We start from the raw sequence: 17,552 nt of genomic DNA on the forward strand, positions 1-17,552 counted from the left end.
CTGCCCCCCCCCCCACCCCCAATGTACCATATGTTAAGTGAATAAAACTATTTCTTGCAGTGCAAAGTGTTACATACACCTGCCTGCAAAAGCTTTTGAGAATGGGATTTAGAAGGAAATTAAAATTTTCATGCATCTTCAGCACTGAGCATGAAAATTATGAAAATGTGCAGCAGTCATAAGGGGACGTGTCCACTGAACATTTCACTTTGAGGGTGAATGCATTGGCTGCAGTGCAGTAAAATTTTGTTCTTTAATCTCATGCTACAGAGGCTTTTGAGGTGTCAGTACATTGCATCATGCATCACCTGCACTATGTCAACCAAGAATTTAGAAAATACAGCCTTTGATCAGACATATAGTGCATTAGTAGTGGGCTATATCATGCAGGTTAATCTAGTTTTGCGAACAACAGGCTGTGACATCTAAAAATGTCCAACCAGAATATGTGCCCTTTTCAATATGGAAATCCTACAAAAAGAAAAAGTTTCTCTGCACAAGATTTTCATACGTAGAGTATAAGCATTAGTCAGACTAAGATGAAGCTTGGCTGTTTCTACACATTCCCATGGATCAGTAATGCTCACAAAAATTGGTGAATTGAGTTCAGTATGTCTCCTAACGGTTTTATCTGAAGCATTCTTATGACGATGCAGGCGCAGTGATGAAAGTGCGGGAGCATCGCCGATGCGAGATACATGGCAATGACAGAGAAGCTCCATCAGTGCTAAAAAGGTTGGCCATTACCACAAGAACTAACAGTGTTAGGGTGTTAGGGGTCATTTTGAAAACATTGTAGGTGCAAATACTCACTGTAGCACATATTGGTACGCCGACGGTTGTGTTGCACACTTTCATCCTTAGAAAGTTGCTATTGCTAGACCCTGATGCGTAAAACATGACCGTTCCGTCCTCTCGCTTTTGTCTTCCCTTGTGGACAGGATGATAAAGGTAATCTTGAAACTTGGGTTTATGCAGTAGGAATGAACAGGTCATAAAGGTAAATGACTTAGACGGGCGGCTATGTATGTTGTTTGTACATGTTCTGTTTATTCATGCTGCAGAAAATCGGGTTTCAAGATCAGTGTAGTAACTATCCCATGGACGAATTATTTTTGCAACAGACAGCGAGGTGCCGCTGCACAAAATGAAGCAAGGAAAGGAATACATATAAGGGTTACATTTTCCAGGCCACCAATTGTACATTATTTTTGTTTGTTTTTGATACCTATGCACTCCCGCTGAGAAATCGATCGTGCAACTTGGTCAGGTAGTCAACATTATTTTGGAGCCCTCCACTACGGTGCTTCTTATGGCCAGAGCATTGCTTTGAGGCAAACTGCGAGAATCAGTCAATTTACATGTTAGAAACCTGAAAAATAAACACAGGAAGTGCACAGCAGTGCCAGGACCGCCGTGCGCTCAATGTGCACGACATCGCATTGTCTGCTATGGGGAGTTAGTTCAGGCGGCACCTGCCGGCACCTTCGGTCTCTACATAACATTTTTTAGGTCTGTGCGCCACCGTATGGGTGGCGTCAGTGAGCAGGTCAGAAGTTTATAGAGGAGGTCGTGTATAAAAAAATGATCTATTACTATTGGGTATCTCTAGGTGCATCACCTTGCAAGTGGTGATGTGAACAATTGATCTTGGATATCTTGTGACTGGTTAGCTCTAAAAAGTAAAACGTAGCTGCCCCAACTACACTTTGCAGCGTCCAAAACGTGATGCTGCACATGTCTCTGTGACGTCTTTCATAGATGCATGTAGGAGATACAAAAACCCACATGTTTTAGTAAGTGCACAAATGTACCATTAAGTGTGTGGGTACCCATGCAACACCAGCAGCACTGCTGGAGATATCGCACGACCACTTGTTTTTAAAGCGAAAATTTCTTTGACTCTTCCTTCAACTTTCTTACTGCTGCTGTTGTTGCTGCTGTCGGGGGGAAGCAGAGCATGTGCATACATTACAGGAGCAAAGCAGTGAGGAAAAACGATGTGAGAAGCTCGTTTGGACTCCACCGCGTTGAATGGCCACAATGCCTTCTGGAGCTCCCTGGGCATCGCCACATTAGCCTCTTGACAGCTGTAACTATCCGTGACCCACACTAAAGCATTGCAGAAACTGCAGTGCTTGCCTTTCTACTAACATGAGAGTCCAGAGGGGACGTAGACAGAGGAGGGAGAAGAAGAGGCAGTTCCCATACAAGGGAGGGGAGGTGACGTGAAAAAGCAAGGAAACCCTACTACTATACGACAGCAGTTGCGGGGAAACTGGATAAGCTTAAGTTCAAGGTACACTACAGTACATTACTGCTATTTCTGAAAAATAAACATCATGCAAATATGTCAGGTGGACAACTTGCACAGGGTCCAGGCGACACTAAGGAAGCGGTCACATGTCAAATCAACACTTCTGCACCCGCCGCGGTAGCTTTGCGGCTATGGCATTGCTCAAGGTCGTGGATTTGATACAGGCTGCAGCAGCCGCATTTTGACGGGGTATAAAATAGAACATGCATGTGCGCTTAGATTTTGGCACACGTTAAAGAACATCACTGTGTCAAAATGAATCCGGAGTCCACCACTACAGCGTGCCTCATAATCCGATTGTGGTTTTGGCATGTACAGCCCCATAATCCCATTCAAGTTTAAAACCTCTGCCATGATGCGATGTGCCATGTAAGGCAATGGCAATGCTCAACCCTCTCAGAGGTTATGAAATATTGCGCACAATGATGCCTCAACCCAAAGCCTTCCCTTGTGTGTTCTGCGTACTACGCAGACAAACAGCAGTGGTGCATGCAAGGTAACGTTTAACATGAACTCACCACTCTCATGTTAGACTAAAGGTTGAAGGAATTAAGCTTTTGCCGTCAACATCACTGCTAATTTTTGTCAATCAAAGCAACCAGCACAGAAATCTTCGCTTAAATCAATTCCCACAGCGCATGGGATCTGCATAATTTTACTGTTCTCCCAGTAATAACTGCCAATGCTGGTCACTAGAGATATTGGCAAAAGTGTTTGAGGTTATTGTGCAAGTTTATCAATGTGACCATACTCAGCACTGGCACTCGTCAAAACAATAAGGACTAGATTTAGCTCATAGAAAGTATAACAAAAATTACTGCTGGCAGGACGTACCAGGTCTCATGAGGAACTTGGTCTCAATGTTGTTGCCCCACCAGCCTCTCAGTTCTGGAAGCCGCTCACAGGCTTTTCGGAATTTGTGGCTTATATATGCAACTCCAATGCTGCCGGGACCTGAGTTCATGTACTGCAGACAGGGAATGTGATGGATAGATATGTACTTTCAAAAGTTAACACATGCAAGAAGCCTCAAGCATATAGCACTAAATAAGATTAAAATTACCTTCCTCTTATGCACAGGAGAGCAAGGTGAAAATCGCTTTTCAGTACCATGGGTGACCCCTATTTGTCATGGCAACTTGTACCTATACTGCTGTTGGTAAGCACAGCTCATCATGCATCAAAATATATTTCGTGGAGAACCATTGGCAGACTCATCAGCTTACTTATATATTGACGCGTGTACTTATATTTATCGGGCGACCACATTTCGCCGCCTAACAAATGTTATCGCACAGCGCGGGACGCGCCTGCATGTATCCGAAGTTTCCGGAAAGTTATACTAGATGCTTCTATCCGCTGTCTGTTGTCGCCGAACCTTGTGTTATCTGATTTCATAGCATCACGCGAATGGTGTAGAACTATATGGAAAGCACGCAGGTCCCAACGATTAGTCTGGAACATTAGATGACTGCTGTATAAAAGCCAACGCGCTGGACCCGCTGATCAGATTTTCGACGATGGCCAACTGTGTTCGCCGCTCTCGTTGTGCTTTAAGTGTAGCCTGTTTTGTGGGCACAGGTTCGCCCAATAAAAGCTAGTTTTGCCTTTCACAGTATTGCTATTGTGTTCTTTGACGTCACGACCACATGACAATATATAGTTATGCTTGCTTAGAACATATGGCAACAAATGTTCCATGTAGTGGAATTTTGCATGTCTGTTAGCTTTCTGTTGCCTTTTACTTGTGATAGCAAAAGCAGTATATAAATCACTTGCAGCAGTGTTACTTTAAGCACTGCTGCCAGTACAGAATGTGTTGAAGCACAAGTTGCCATGCACAAGGTTAAAATAAGAAAGTCATGAAGTGGTGGTGAATACGGTATAAGCAGCCTAATTAAAGTAGCAAGCAAAGTTACAAAATTTATTGTAATAAGGGCTTCCAAGGGTTTTAAGCAATATACATAAAGGACCCACTCAATGCAACCAGTGAATTAATATAGATTATCAGACAATTGTTCTAGAAACCTTGCAATGATTGAGCTAATAGATTATTTAGTTACAGATAAAACAATGATGATCAAAGCAGCTCAATATTCCTACAATTCAAGTCACCTACAGTGAACCAAGTGAACACAATACAAATCAAGCTGCGGTAGCAACTTCTGAGGCCATGCTCTGCTGATCAGTGCTGTTTTCTTCCAGATATAGGCTCGCACAGGGTGGTTGCCACACTCCCACAAGTAGTCCTAGCAGAGTGTTGCAGAGAGGCAGCATGGTTTAAGAAAAGTCCATTAAAATCAGCCAAACTGCGTATTTCTCCATGGTGACGTGCAATGAAATTAAAACACTTCTTTTCATATATTGGTGGTTGATCGCATACTAGCTATAAGCTTGATATTAAATGCAACGCGAGTTAGTGCCGCATCTTCACGGAAGCGGCACTAATCCTGCCCTATGTTTGTCATCTTCTCCCTTACAAAAGCTCTGTTCTCAGCAAAAGTGGTGCCTCATTTGACACTGAAGCATTAATCTATCACTTTAGTCTAAATTAATATTTACCTGAGCATCAAGTCCAAGAAGAATTATTTAGCATAGCCATGGCTGAAAGGATTAAAGAGAAGAATTCTGTCTTCTATATAGCCATGGTGGACAGACAAAACAACATGCAGATGACCGACATCATAGGAATGTGCACATGCTAGAGAAGGGGAATCTAAATGAGCTGCCTTATGGAGCTTCGTTTCTAATAAAGCATGCTGGAAAAGGCAGACAATTTGGACCACAGTCTCTGATACAAATGATGAGCAAAAGTTTGAAGGGCTTGAAATCAGTAATAAAGGAAAAGTCAACAAGAAAAAGCAACATAGGGGAGAGCGGAATAGTATGAGATTTGCCCCTCTGAAGACTGCATTTCCATGTTTTGCCCAGCTGCAAACAGCAGGCTTTTCTCGTAGATTTCACTAAACCCTTTGCATCTGTTGTGTAGTGAATGGCTCACCTTGTATGTGCACCATGCTGCAATGTCCACATCCCATTCATTTAGTTTGAGTGCCATGTTGCATACAGCATGAGCCATGTCCCAGAGGATGATGCAACCCTAGACAACAAGTGTAAATTGGGAAAAATTAAGAAGCCCATCGGGCCTAGCTGCTGCATCTTAGTTGTACTTGCATATCTAGATAAGGGGAGAGAGAGAGATAGAGAGAGAGAGAAATGCATGGTTAAGGAATAGAGAAAGAGGAGAGGAATGTTAGTAAAAAAAAAAAAGAGGCATTATAAAGAAAATCAGACATACTAAGTGAAAACAAGGGGACATGACTACACATAATGAAAAAATACAAGAACAAATTAAGTAAATAACCACTCAGGTAGAGAACCTTCAACTTACATGAAACATATATGCACACAGACAGACAGTATTTTGCATATATGCAGTCTAAGTGAATAATGTGATGTTCTACACTGTCACTCAGCACTATGTTCGATGCCTGGTCTGTGTCCTCTAGGAAGGGGACAGGCACCAGGCTGGCATGAACTCTTTCTAAGATGACCAATTTTTAAATGAAAAATGGGATTAAACACAAGTCATGATTGCTACAAATAGAGAAGACATTACTATTTTCTGGCTCCCTGACGTCCGACGCACTATTTTTTTGCCCATGTAGGTTATCTTTTCAAAATATACATACAAACCTCTGGAGCCAGGCAGAAAATAAGTGATGCACTGGACAAGTTAGGTGACTAGTATAAAAGTTTCTGCATTATGTCCTAGCTCATTTGTATCTAAAGTAATAATACTAAATAATGAAGTTCACCTTGCAAAATTTTGACCACAAGCAGTTTCACACCTCAATTTAAGAACCTGAGTGCCTGCATTTTGTACTCATTGCCATACAGCCATAGATGCCAGCAAATGAAACCGTGACTTTGTGCTCAGCAGAAAGCCAGCTGTCTAAAGCACTACTCATTATCATACATCATCATACACAGAGCCTTGTTCACTGCAACTACATGCACAAAGTGTGTGTGTGTGTGTGTTGTTTAAGTGCATTGCAGTGAAGCAACTATTTAGGAAATCAAAAGTGGACATTTCCTGAAAACATTATCAAGTTCAGGCTATAGTTGCTGTATTCAGCGATTTCTGCCAGTTTGTCTCAGCCACACCAGTGCCAGGTTTATATGACAAAATTAAGCAATGCCAAGTTTTGTGAGCTGCAAATACAACTTCGACAATTTAGAAAGCAGTTGCAGCACACACTAGTTGCACTAAGCATTGGTAATCCAGCAAAAGATGATGCAGAGGCAGACTAGTTGCCATCAAGGTTTTTGCATCAGGTAGCAGATCAATGTGTGCAGCTAATGACGTGGTTGACCTCAGATAATGATAAGTAAAAGTTTGCTTTCTTACTGAGAGAAATTATTGGTTGAAGTAACATATAGGACCAGTTTTTAATACATGAAGAAGTGCACATGCTGAAGAGTTGTTTGCATTTAGTAATCGGATTGCAGAAAATCAGTTTGAAAATTTAGGATGAATTACCAACATCTAGCCTATTCAAAACAGTGATATTTTACATCCCACCATCGGTGTGCACTGCTAGTGATATGAAGGTGAATGCAAAGACAAAAAACTGCTGCACAGAAAGCCCTTCCTGGGTTATGGTTAGTGCTTTTGTCTTTGTGTTCCTCTTCTAGTCATGTGCAGTTTGTATCTAAGATGTCGTACCATAACATTCATCATCATAGCGGGTTTCTCACTATGTTGATTCAATAAGATATGTCTCCATTTGCTTTTACAATACACACTAGCACATTAGTGGATCATTTGCCACTTTCTATATTTTTTTTTCTTCATAAGTGTTGTAACTGCAACGTTATTATTTTTTGGCTCAACTGAAGCTGACAACTACACGTGGCATTCTGGCTCCCTATTTTATGTTTCCTTCACCCTGGTTCCCTTCCTCTCCTTCCTGAAAATAAACATCCATTCTTCCAGCTTGTCAGCTTGCGTCTAGCTCGCCTTCGTCCAGCGCAGTGTCCAACTAACAATGTAACAATAAGGGTGAGTGACATGCAGTGGCATGTGAACAATGTGTTACAGTCCACATCAGCACTTAGTAGATCATTTGCCACCTTATAGATTTTTTTTTTCTTCAGAAGGGCGAGTGACAAGCCGTGACATGTCACTGCCTGCTGCAGCTTAGTTGTCCAACGTACCTTTTTGCGTGCTGCATTTGTGATCCCAGGCACATCAAATACCTGCCCAGTGTAGTACTGGACTCCAGGCAGGAGCAAGAGGGCAATACTTTCGCCTTCCTTCTCAATAAGGTCGTAAATGTCCTCCTCTCTAAGTAGTTGCTCGCCCTACACAAAAAGTGCAAAAATAAGGTGTGTGTTAATAATCATGGGACACGGCACAAATTATTGTCTATGAAATTGCGAGTATATTAATCTCTATACAAGGGAATGAGATTGCCCTTGGAAACTAGATATCATGTCTCTTTTAGCTTTCTGGCTGATTTTGCCTTCACCGACCTCCACTGATGTTTATATACTGAATGTGTTCAGTTTCTTTTATGCATTATGAATGTTCTAGTGGCATGATTAAGAATGAAATTTTTAATAAGTGTTCAGTAATGTCCTATCATCATTTTTGCTTTGTGTCAAAACTTTTTAGTGATAATGGTACATGAAAGTAAAACTTTATCAAAACACAGGACATAATGACCATATACAGGTGCCTTTTGTGTGTCATCAGTAAGTTGTACTTTTATGTCTCATCATTTAGAACAAACTTGCCCAAGGAAACTTTGTGGCAATTCATTGGGCACATGAACGAAGTGAAGACAACTCCTCAAGCAGCTCCGATTTCCATGACCTTAGTCAGGCAAAACTTACCTTGCAGCTTAAACTAGATATGAACACTGCATACCTGTCTTGGCTTTAGGATGAGAAGATTAGATGCAACATCAAGGCCGTGGTGGGCTACTTGAGACTGTGCAGCATACTGCGAGTGTCATGAAGAGGACAAACATAGTGGCATGTCGTAAACATTTTTTTCTCATAGTATACGGTTTACAGTATCACACATTTACTTACTGACCATGTCTGATGGAAAGGCATACGACTCGATGACCATCTTGCATCGTTTTCCTTGTGGCCTGTAGTATGTCATCTGAAAGAAGGGTTATATGTAGTACCGTAGTAACATCATCTCAGACAGACTAGAACTGTGGGCTGAGACAGCACTAGCCAGATTTCAAAAATAAAAGAGACAATGTTGGAGCTAAAAACACCAATGATTCTCAAACAACATGGGTGTAACTACTAACCAGTGACAACTTGGTGCCACACAAAATTCTTGTTACACCTCAGTACAGTGCTTATAGTTGGAGGAGGCTTTAAAAGAACGATATGAGTTGGTATTCAACTGGCTACATGGGATTCCTTTTCAAATGAGAATACCTTGAAAGTTGGTTCAGCTTATTAGAATTTCTGTTTAACAGAACTAATTGCCAGGGATACCACATTATATAAAAGCAAATGGGCATTGTTTAGTAAATTAGAAATTAAGAAGTAACCAGCACGAGTAAGGAGTCCACAAAAACAAACTTCTTTAGAAATTCTAGAAAAATGCATGAATCTTTAACCCTTTGAGGGTCAATGACGTAAATATATGGCGCCGCGAACAAGTCCAAAAATGGTTGATGCCATATATTTATGGCACCGTCTGTAAGTTTAAAAAGCGCGCCAATTTCCTAACTTTTTCTTTTCTGTCCTGTGCTGCCATTATGTGGGAATACAGGGAATTTTTTTCGCATGCCTCCTTTTCTCAGTTTTCGTTGCATGGTTTGTTTTAGAGCTAGTTTGCTCCCGCGCGTCTACATACTACCGCTCACGCATTGGCACGCGTGCAGGCGGGCGGCGGTTTCGGTTTTGTTCCGTAGGTGGTTTCAGGTTCTTGCACTTGCAAAACTGATGGCTATCTCGTTACTAATTGCTCAAAGGGCGACCGCTTTTTTCTCGCTCGTTTATTGCTCACAGGGATGCACATAGGAAGGATGCCACCGTGCATGCGTTTCCGTTACTTTTTTTTTTTGACACTCGCGAAAACTAACTGCCTCTGGTTGGCGATAAGATGAAGATTAGCGGAAGTTTGTCACACATTTTGCTTTTTTGACGGGCACACAACCATACTTTCTTGAGTGCACGCACCTATGCAGTTCGATTACGGTATGGATGTACATATTAGTGTAAGAGCAGGAATATTGAAGTCTTGCGAATACTTTCGTGTGCGCATTTTCAAAGCCTTGAACTATGTGTATAACAATGCATCAAATTTTTAATTCTTATAAGTTTATTTCCTGTTTTTATTGTTGTTATTCATGAATGAAGAGTACATATATACCCAACACAAAATATCTTTTCTCACTTTACAGTCACCCAAGAAAAATTGCAGCACATATTTTTTTAAATAACTCTCTAAGAAGAATTAGAAGAAATCGACCCTCACAGGGTTAATTATTCAGTTGTGGTCGGTCTTTTCAACAAAACTGACAACTGCATTTCTTTTGTCAAAAAGAAATTTAGACATCTTCTCAATGCACGTGAGGGTAGCTCAAGCCCCATGCTCCAGAAAAATTATTCTATTAGATGTGAGTTGCCTCATTACATGTTACATGCAGGAGTACCACAACTGACAATGTCCAATGCTGCCAAGTTAAAAGGGTGCTTAAAGGGACTGACAACCAATTTTCATGGTACCCACTTTTCTTAGTGCAATGGAAAGCTTACCAGCCAGAGCGTCTAATCATGAAGCAGTAATGAGGAAAATGCCGTAGAACATTTTTTCAGAAATTTTGGATCTGCAGTGAGGATGAAGTTGTTGACTGGGAGCAAGCTGAAAACTGATAGGTGAGCGCAATAGCGATTATAGGCAGGCACTAGTGGGAAGCAGACAAGAGCAGCCGTAGGTGTGAGAAAGTATTATTTTGTTTATGAAGTTGATGTTCCAGCGATTCATGTTTTCCAGAGTGCTAAAGTATTTCTGCGATAATAGCTACTTATTTTTGCGGTTTCCTGCCTAACTGCTTCGGTATTTGACTAGTCAAAATAAAACTAAGTGCACAGAAAACGAAATGACGCTTTTACATGTAATATGCGGTTCGCATTGCTGTAGCCAAGCGTGCGCTTCTGATTTCCGGTGTCGTCTCTTGATGACCTGAGCGAGCTGGAACAAAGGATTTTAGCTTGCATGCGTGCTCAGAATTTAGATCCTTTTGCAGTAGCACCTGAACGTCATGCTTCTATGAATGAAAGTCGCAGCGGAAGTGACGAACCCGACTTGTACGATAGACCATTGTCCCCGCCACAAACTGTGGGGTTCTTACCCGTGCTCTTGGGACAAAGGAACGACAAAACAGTAGTGCAAACAATCACAAGGTCATTTATTGCACCTTTCATAGACTAATGCCTGCTAGCCAAGTTGCTATCCACAAAACATGGTGATGGGCGCGCGACAAATTGTGGAAGTCCGACTCACCGCGACTGGGTAACGAGCGAATATGTTCACCCCATGCTAGACACCAACGCCTGGTCATTCGCGCGTACGGTCACATGAACAGTGGCGCGTTCGAACGATCGTGTCCGTCCATCCCGCGGTAATCCTCGCGAGATGGTCTCGCAGAAGCATGGATCGGCGCACGCACAGAATGTCTGCGCCACTTGCCGACCCTGAGCCAAAGAGGAAGAGCCTTCTCCTTTCCGCGCCCAAGTAATCCCGCCGTTAGGTGGCGTTAGCAGAGTCACACTTGCGCCGTCTCTCGCAATGCGCTTCAACCAGACCGACTGCTGCTGGCACCAAGCCACGCGGCGAAGCCAGATTACAGGAGACGAGAGCAATACAGGAAAACAACATATCAGGGGACGCGTGAGAGTCGTGCATCCTCACAAAGCAACGTGCCTGGAGAATGCCAATTGGTAAATGCTCACTCACACTAGGCCAACCCGACACCAACTTCGGCCTGCCGACTGTCGGTGACAGCATTTTTTTTCTTTCGTGTCGGTGCCTCTGTCACATTGTACCGACGACGACAATCTGTCGACAGTCGGCTGAGAGCTTGGCCTTGGTACAGTGTGACAGAGGCGCTGACAAGAAGGTAAAAAACACACCTATGTATGGCACAACTTGTCGATGGCATCTTGTACTGCAAGGAGATGATGGAATGGAAAAACTTTATTTCTCTATATCTCATCAGAGAGATTGGCAGTGGGCCGGTGTCTTCATGTTTTGAGTCCTGGCCGCTTCACAAGGTCGGCGCCCCTATTCCAGGGCACCGCTGAGTCTTGCTGCCTCGCAGGCGTGCTGCACAATTGCCCGTTGGGCTGCGAGCTCGCTGCTGGTGAGCAGACCCTCCCATTGTTCCACACTTGGGTTATTTACTTTATGGAATGCGAAATTACGCTTGCATTCCCACGTGATGTGGTAGAACGTGGGGGTTGTTCCGCACCACGGACATGTATCCCTGTACTGGGTAGGGAAGATTTTTTGTAATGTGTGCAGGTTGAAGAACGTACCTGCTTGCAGTCTTCGCCAGCTTACTGCCTCATGTTGTGTGAGCGATGTGTGGGGTGAGGGGTATTTAAGTCTCCTTCCTCTGTAGTGGTTAAGTATTTCTGCATACGTCGGCTCCACCGTTAAGGGGGCCTCTAGGGTTTCCGACTGCCCTGCTCGGTGCGTGAGTTCGCGAACTAGGCGGTCCACCCTTGAGTTGCCCTCTATCCCACGCACTGCCTCCAATAGTTCCTCGTCGGAGCCTTCGTGCTGGTGGACCAGTTTCTGGATTGCTTTGCTGCTTTCTGTTTTCGTTTTGTTTGGGTTCATGAGGGCTTTTAGTATGCGCCACGTCTTGGCTGTGCTGAGCGTGCCGTTCAGTGAGCTGCAGAACTGCTGCCACCCTTGCCTGGCCAGCTGTGTTGCGTACTCTTCTGCCTTCTTTGTGATCTCTGCTATCTTCTTCTTGAGTTTCCTGTTTAGCTTTTGTCTTTTCCAGCGTTTTGTGAGGCCGCGTCTTGCCTCCCATAGCCCGAGTAGCCGCCGGTCCACCTCCGGTGTTTGTTCTGTTCTATCTATTTCCTGTGTGTAGAGTTCTTGTATCTGTTTTAGTTGTTGGCTTCATTCTCTGGGTATTTGCAAACTCGTGCTATACTCGCGTGCGTACAACAGCAACAACAGGGATGACATGAGCGCCGCTTGTTAGCATGGGCTTTCTTAACTTCGTAATACGCATAGAATAAAGCAAACAGCAATTTTAAGCAATAATTATGCTGTTGTTAATGGCAGCAGACTTACGTACAGCAATCTCTTCACTTCATTTTGAAGTATGAAGATTTCACCGCAGGCCTCGCCACTTACTGGTTTTTCCGACTTCCTTTGCCAACTTAAAATCATATTTCCTACTTAAATTCCAAACAGCGTGCTGGATTCTATCACTTTAGATCATGGTCATTTCATTTCCATCAACGTCTTGCAACACATTCTGGCTAGTTGTCGGTCTTTTTAATGTTAACAAACAACGAAGGAATTAGATGTAGAAAATAATGGAAGACTCAGTGACAAATAAAAATTAAAGAGAATTGCACAAGCCAATATAGTGGATATTTTATTGTAAAAACTATAGTACAAGTTACAATAGGCTTACTGTGGGGACATTAACCCTGTGGGATCCAAAAACTTACTCCTGGAGAGGCTGCTTTTTTATATCACGTTTGAACTAGCTCTGCCTATTCACGAGCATGGTTATTTAAGACTGGACGATCCACTTCCCCGCTTTGTGCCTTATGTGGTGAAATGGTTATGTGGAACACTTCACCTAGTTATGCCTCCAATTCGATGCAAAAAGAAAGGCGTTGCTTCACAACTTACAGAAGAGAGGTCTTCCACATGCGAACTTAGTCATAGTGATCCCTGAAAGCCCCGCAGTAATCAGGGAGTTCAGCGACTGTTGATGGCTTTTCTTTCAGACGAGGAGTTGATCAACGTTTGATGACGCACCCTTGCTAACTTATAATATACTCAAGCAGAACAATTACCGCCAAGAATGCTAGGCTAAACCTGCCTGCTCCACACCACCAATAACACCTATTGTAGGAGAATATTGCAACAAAAACACATGTAAGCTGTGCTTTGTGCTCTTTTCATATTTATGCTCTCTGCCACCTTCTTACGTAAAGCAAATCAGAGAGAGAAACAGAGACTCTTTAGTGAAAACTGGAGAAGTTTGCCTGGCAGAAGCCTAGCATGCTACTTGAGATGAATGCGATGATAAATGAAAGATAGACACAGCGAGCATGAGGATAAGCGATGCAAAGCAACTGGCCCTTTAGTGCTCCGTGACTGTTTATTGCTGTTTTATGAAGCAGTGTGAGAAATCATGTCACCTAATGAGCACAGGAAGAACTGGTTCACGATGGCCAGTTTTCCCTCCCTCCCTTTTTCCTCCCTCTTTCGATTACATTGTGCACATGTGAAGATAAAGGTAGTGGCGCAAATAAAAGGGAGGGAGGGAGGGTGACATCCAAGACAAATTTGAATGAAAAAAGAAATGGTGCTGATCTGTCTGACATTTTGTTGAATGACATCAATGAGAGAGATCGATCACTCAGTCTCTGAAGTTTTGTGACTGTAGGAATTACGAGATACTTCATTTGAAAATGACTGTCTAATTCAATTTAAAAAAAACGAAGTCAGGCTGCTGACTGTCAACTACCGGACGGCGTCATTTTACAAGAATTTTTGTGCAAAACATGCAGTATCCTTTCAAGCATTTACTTACCATAAGCAAGTGCAAATTTACAGTGAGACCATTCATGAAAACAATCTCATCTGGATCAGCCCCTATAAGGGAGACAAAACCAGGTGTCATACTCTTTGCAAGAATGAATGTGCAACCACTACAGGGTGATTCTCTGTGAAGTATTGACATATACTGCCCACAATATTCACAAGTACAGCTCAAGTTGCACTTCAGTTGTGGTTTCAAAAATGCTTGTGAGGATTATAAAGACCTTTTATTTAAGGAAATCAGAAGTAAGTCAACTAAAACCCTTGCATCATCATGCCCTGTAGGCTATATATCTATATCTTCCAATTTTCTAGGTATATACTACAATATTAGTAATACTTAGAGGACACTCTATGGTACACAAAGCAAATCATAGATGAGCATAGTGCTAAATTTTACAAGCATAAATATTTGTACAATCCTTCTGCTTGAAAAAAGGGTGATGTGTGGCATGGTGGTGATTATAGCCAGTGTCAGTAGTTGCAGAAATATGTGCCTAGATGTAGTTAGTCGTGGTATTATTTTTCTTTAAGTGGAGATGCCCTGGATTTTTTTTTTTTTTTTTTGCCACCGTTATCTAGGGGATTATGCGATACCTGCCATTATCTAGCACCAAAATTAGCTCTCTATAAACATGGTGGAAGCTTTTCATATTTAGCAGCTTCTTTGCTTGCACAACCGTTTCCTTTTTCCTAGGAATTTTTCATGGCTGCATTGTAAATTCCTACAGTGCACCAATTCTTAAAATATGTTTAGTCACAATGATGTGCTTCTGCGAGGAATATGCATCTCAAAGCATCGAGCACTTGCAAAATCGTTAGAGGTAGGCAAACATAATGTGAGTGTCCATGTTAACCGTGAGTGTCCTTTTAACCAAGGGTACTACTAACAACCATGTGTCTTAAATGAAAAATAAACTGAAACTGAAACTTCAAATATTCGCCGACCTCCAGAAATCATATTTGTTGCCTTCCAAAATGTGTAGCCCAGCCCTGGTCTCATTACTACTACTACTGGCAACAATAATACACATGTGCCTTTTAACACACACACAAAGAAAAGCTCTCTAAATATATGTTATGAATGCATTGTTTAGACATTTGCACCAAAAAATGTGCCATAAGTCTTCCAATATTGAGCATAAAAAAGCCATGCAGGCTGACTACTAGCTTTCACTGCATTGCACACAATGGATCACAGGGAAATTCGGGTAACATCCAAGTGCGCACAAAAAAAAAAGTGAAGTTGCATACAGGTAAAATTTATAAACACTAGCTCGGTATGCGCATCATTTTGTCTGTTCTCAGTATACTTAAATAAACTTGAGCATTCAATATGCTGATCAACATGTTACAGGTTTACAGTATTCTTTAAGGGACAGCAAGAGGTCAAAACAACACTTACAAAATTAGATTCCTTCTTGCGCAACCCATCAGAAATAAAGAAAACATGTTCTAATTAAAACCTTTAGTACACAATAAAATGGCATTGTCACATTATTTAGCATCAATTAATGAAAGCATGAAACAGATTCACACAGTTCACAAAATTTTGCTTTACTTCGCACCTATCTTGTAAGAAGTTTGCAGGGATGGCATGGCCACAATTAGTACATGACCGGGGCTGTTGGAGAAATATGGGAGAGGCCTTTGCCCTGCAGTGGGCGTAACCAGGCTGATGATGATGATGATGATGATGATCTTGTACCAAGATATCTTAGGTAAGTAGACAGAGGGCGTTTCAGAGAACATTGTGAGAATAACTATGATTAATGCATGACAGCAAAGGAAGTTTTGCACTTGTGTGTCATCTTTTTTCTGGCTTGTGCAGTTAGTTAACAATCATTAAGAACACTTAAACATGTGCAGTTTGAATGTGTGCCCATTGAATATGTGCAATTAATTGACAGAGCAGTTTCAAGTAGCCTTCAATTTGCACTTCTACTTCTTCTTGCACTTACTGCACTTGAGTCACGCTGACAGCAGGCCTAAACTCGCAACTCTAGATACTATACCCTAGCAGTAAGTGAAGAAAGGTCAAGATTGGACCACACTGGCCCTAAATTGTACATATGTCAGAATGAAGTGGACATATATTGGACCCTTATGGTCATACATACAGGAATGCTGGTCCAGCGTTGGCCCTAGTGCAATTTGGGCAGCTGAGAGAGCCAGTGCCTTCTAAAATGCAAGATGCAAATGTGCCACTTTACATCTAGCTGCTCAGGAACTTTTTGGGTGCACACTGTCCTCTGCTACGCTTGCTGGAAGAACACCAATATCTGGTCGGGCAGTCACGATGAGCCAAATGTGTACGTTGCATTGTGACCATTAGCACTGCTTTGGGCAAAGATGTAAAGTCTACAGTTTAATGTATGCAGCGTCCAATTTAAAGATTTCGTCTAGTAGTTGAGTAACTACAAGTTATATCAACCAAAGAGAAAACATTGTAAAAAATTAGGTCGCACCTACGATGTCTGCCATGAGCTTCCTCGGGTAGAGATCACACGTGGCTGCCGGCAGATACCCATGCACATGGCACTCTGCACCACTGCAAAAGTTATTTTAGAAGTAGCAACTAAACTTAACTCCAAGACACTGAGAAATCATAAAACATGCAATGGTTATGAATGCAGCCCAACACAGCAATGTTGTTAGTAGTGTCTAGCTAAACTACTACCCTGTGAACCATGAACGTCTCCTAAACGTCTACAATTGACCCAAACGTCAACGTCTTTAAGTCACGTACATGTTACGTCTTACATACGTGCTGTTTTTATAATAAAAAGTGTGGCTGTTTATAGGACGTGCTATCTACATTATTGCTAGCCTACCAGACAACGTATTGTGGATGTACATAGGATATCATTCAAGCACCAATCGGTAGTTATACATTTATTGGTGCACACCGTTTAAACAGTATCACCTAAAGTTTGTCCATATATATATATATATATATATATATAATTGAAAAATAAGCGTTTCTTACAACTAGTACAATAGAAATAATTTACTTTTGATAAAGGCTGGTCTTCAGCTGGCCACAACGTTGGAAACAAATTAGTATTTAATTATTAACGACTAATTATTGTATTTATTTGTATTTTGCAAAATATTTCCTCAAATATATATATATATATATATAATGTATTTTGTAAGGACATGACAAAACTTTTTCGACCACACATGAATAGCTGTCCTCCCAGAGGCGTTTTTTTTTTTTTCAGTTTCCTTATGACAAACATGTTTTTTCCACTTGTTCAAATTATAGTTCATTACTACCATGTTTGCATCTACTCTCCTATTTACACATTCAGTTCGCTTTTAAAATGTGAGCTAATGTAACGATATACTTGTACCAGGTGTGAGGTCTTGAATCTTGAAGAATAG

At 41.8% G+C, this 17,552-nt stretch overlaps 1 protein-coding gene across 7 annotated transcripts in view; it reads right to left on the reverse strand.

Moving 5' to 3' along the window:
- Positions 1 to 17,552, reverse strand: part of LOC142585926 (kynureninase-like) — a 73,353-nt gene that overhangs the window by 17,265 nt on the left and 38,536 nt on the right. For 6 of the 7 annotated variants that reach the window (XM_075697027.1, XM_075697025.1, XM_075697023.1 and 3 more), the window contains 7 exons: positions 16,631 to 16,713; positions 14,155 to 14,216; positions 8,424 to 8,495; positions 8,253 to 8,327; positions 7,538 to 7,684; positions 5,319 to 5,417; positions 3,152 to 3,284 (listed from right to left, as the gene is read on the reverse strand). In XM_075697027.1, coding sequence (XP_075553142.1) covers positions 3,152 to 3,284; positions 5,319 to 5,417; positions 7,538 to 7,684; positions 8,253 to 8,327; positions 8,424 to 8,495; positions 14,155 to 14,216; positions 16,631 to 16,713 — 671 coding nt within the window. Of the gene's footprint in view, positions 1 to 813; positions 964 to 3,151; positions 3,285 to 5,318; positions 5,418 to 7,537; positions 7,685 to 8,252; positions 8,328 to 8,423; positions 8,496 to 14,154; positions 14,217 to 16,630; positions 16,714 to 17,552 lie in introns of all 7 variants that reach the window. The other variant, XR_012829150.1, reaches the window with a different exon arrangement.

The sequence above is a fragment of the Dermacentor variabilis genome, chromosome 6 (assembly GCF_050947875.1).
Source record: "Dermacentor variabilis isolate Ectoservices chromosome 6, ASM5094787v1, whole genome shotgun sequence".
Classification (NCBI taxonomy): domain Eukaryota; kingdom Metazoa; phylum Arthropoda; class Arachnida; order Ixodida; family Ixodidae; genus Dermacentor; species Dermacentor variabilis.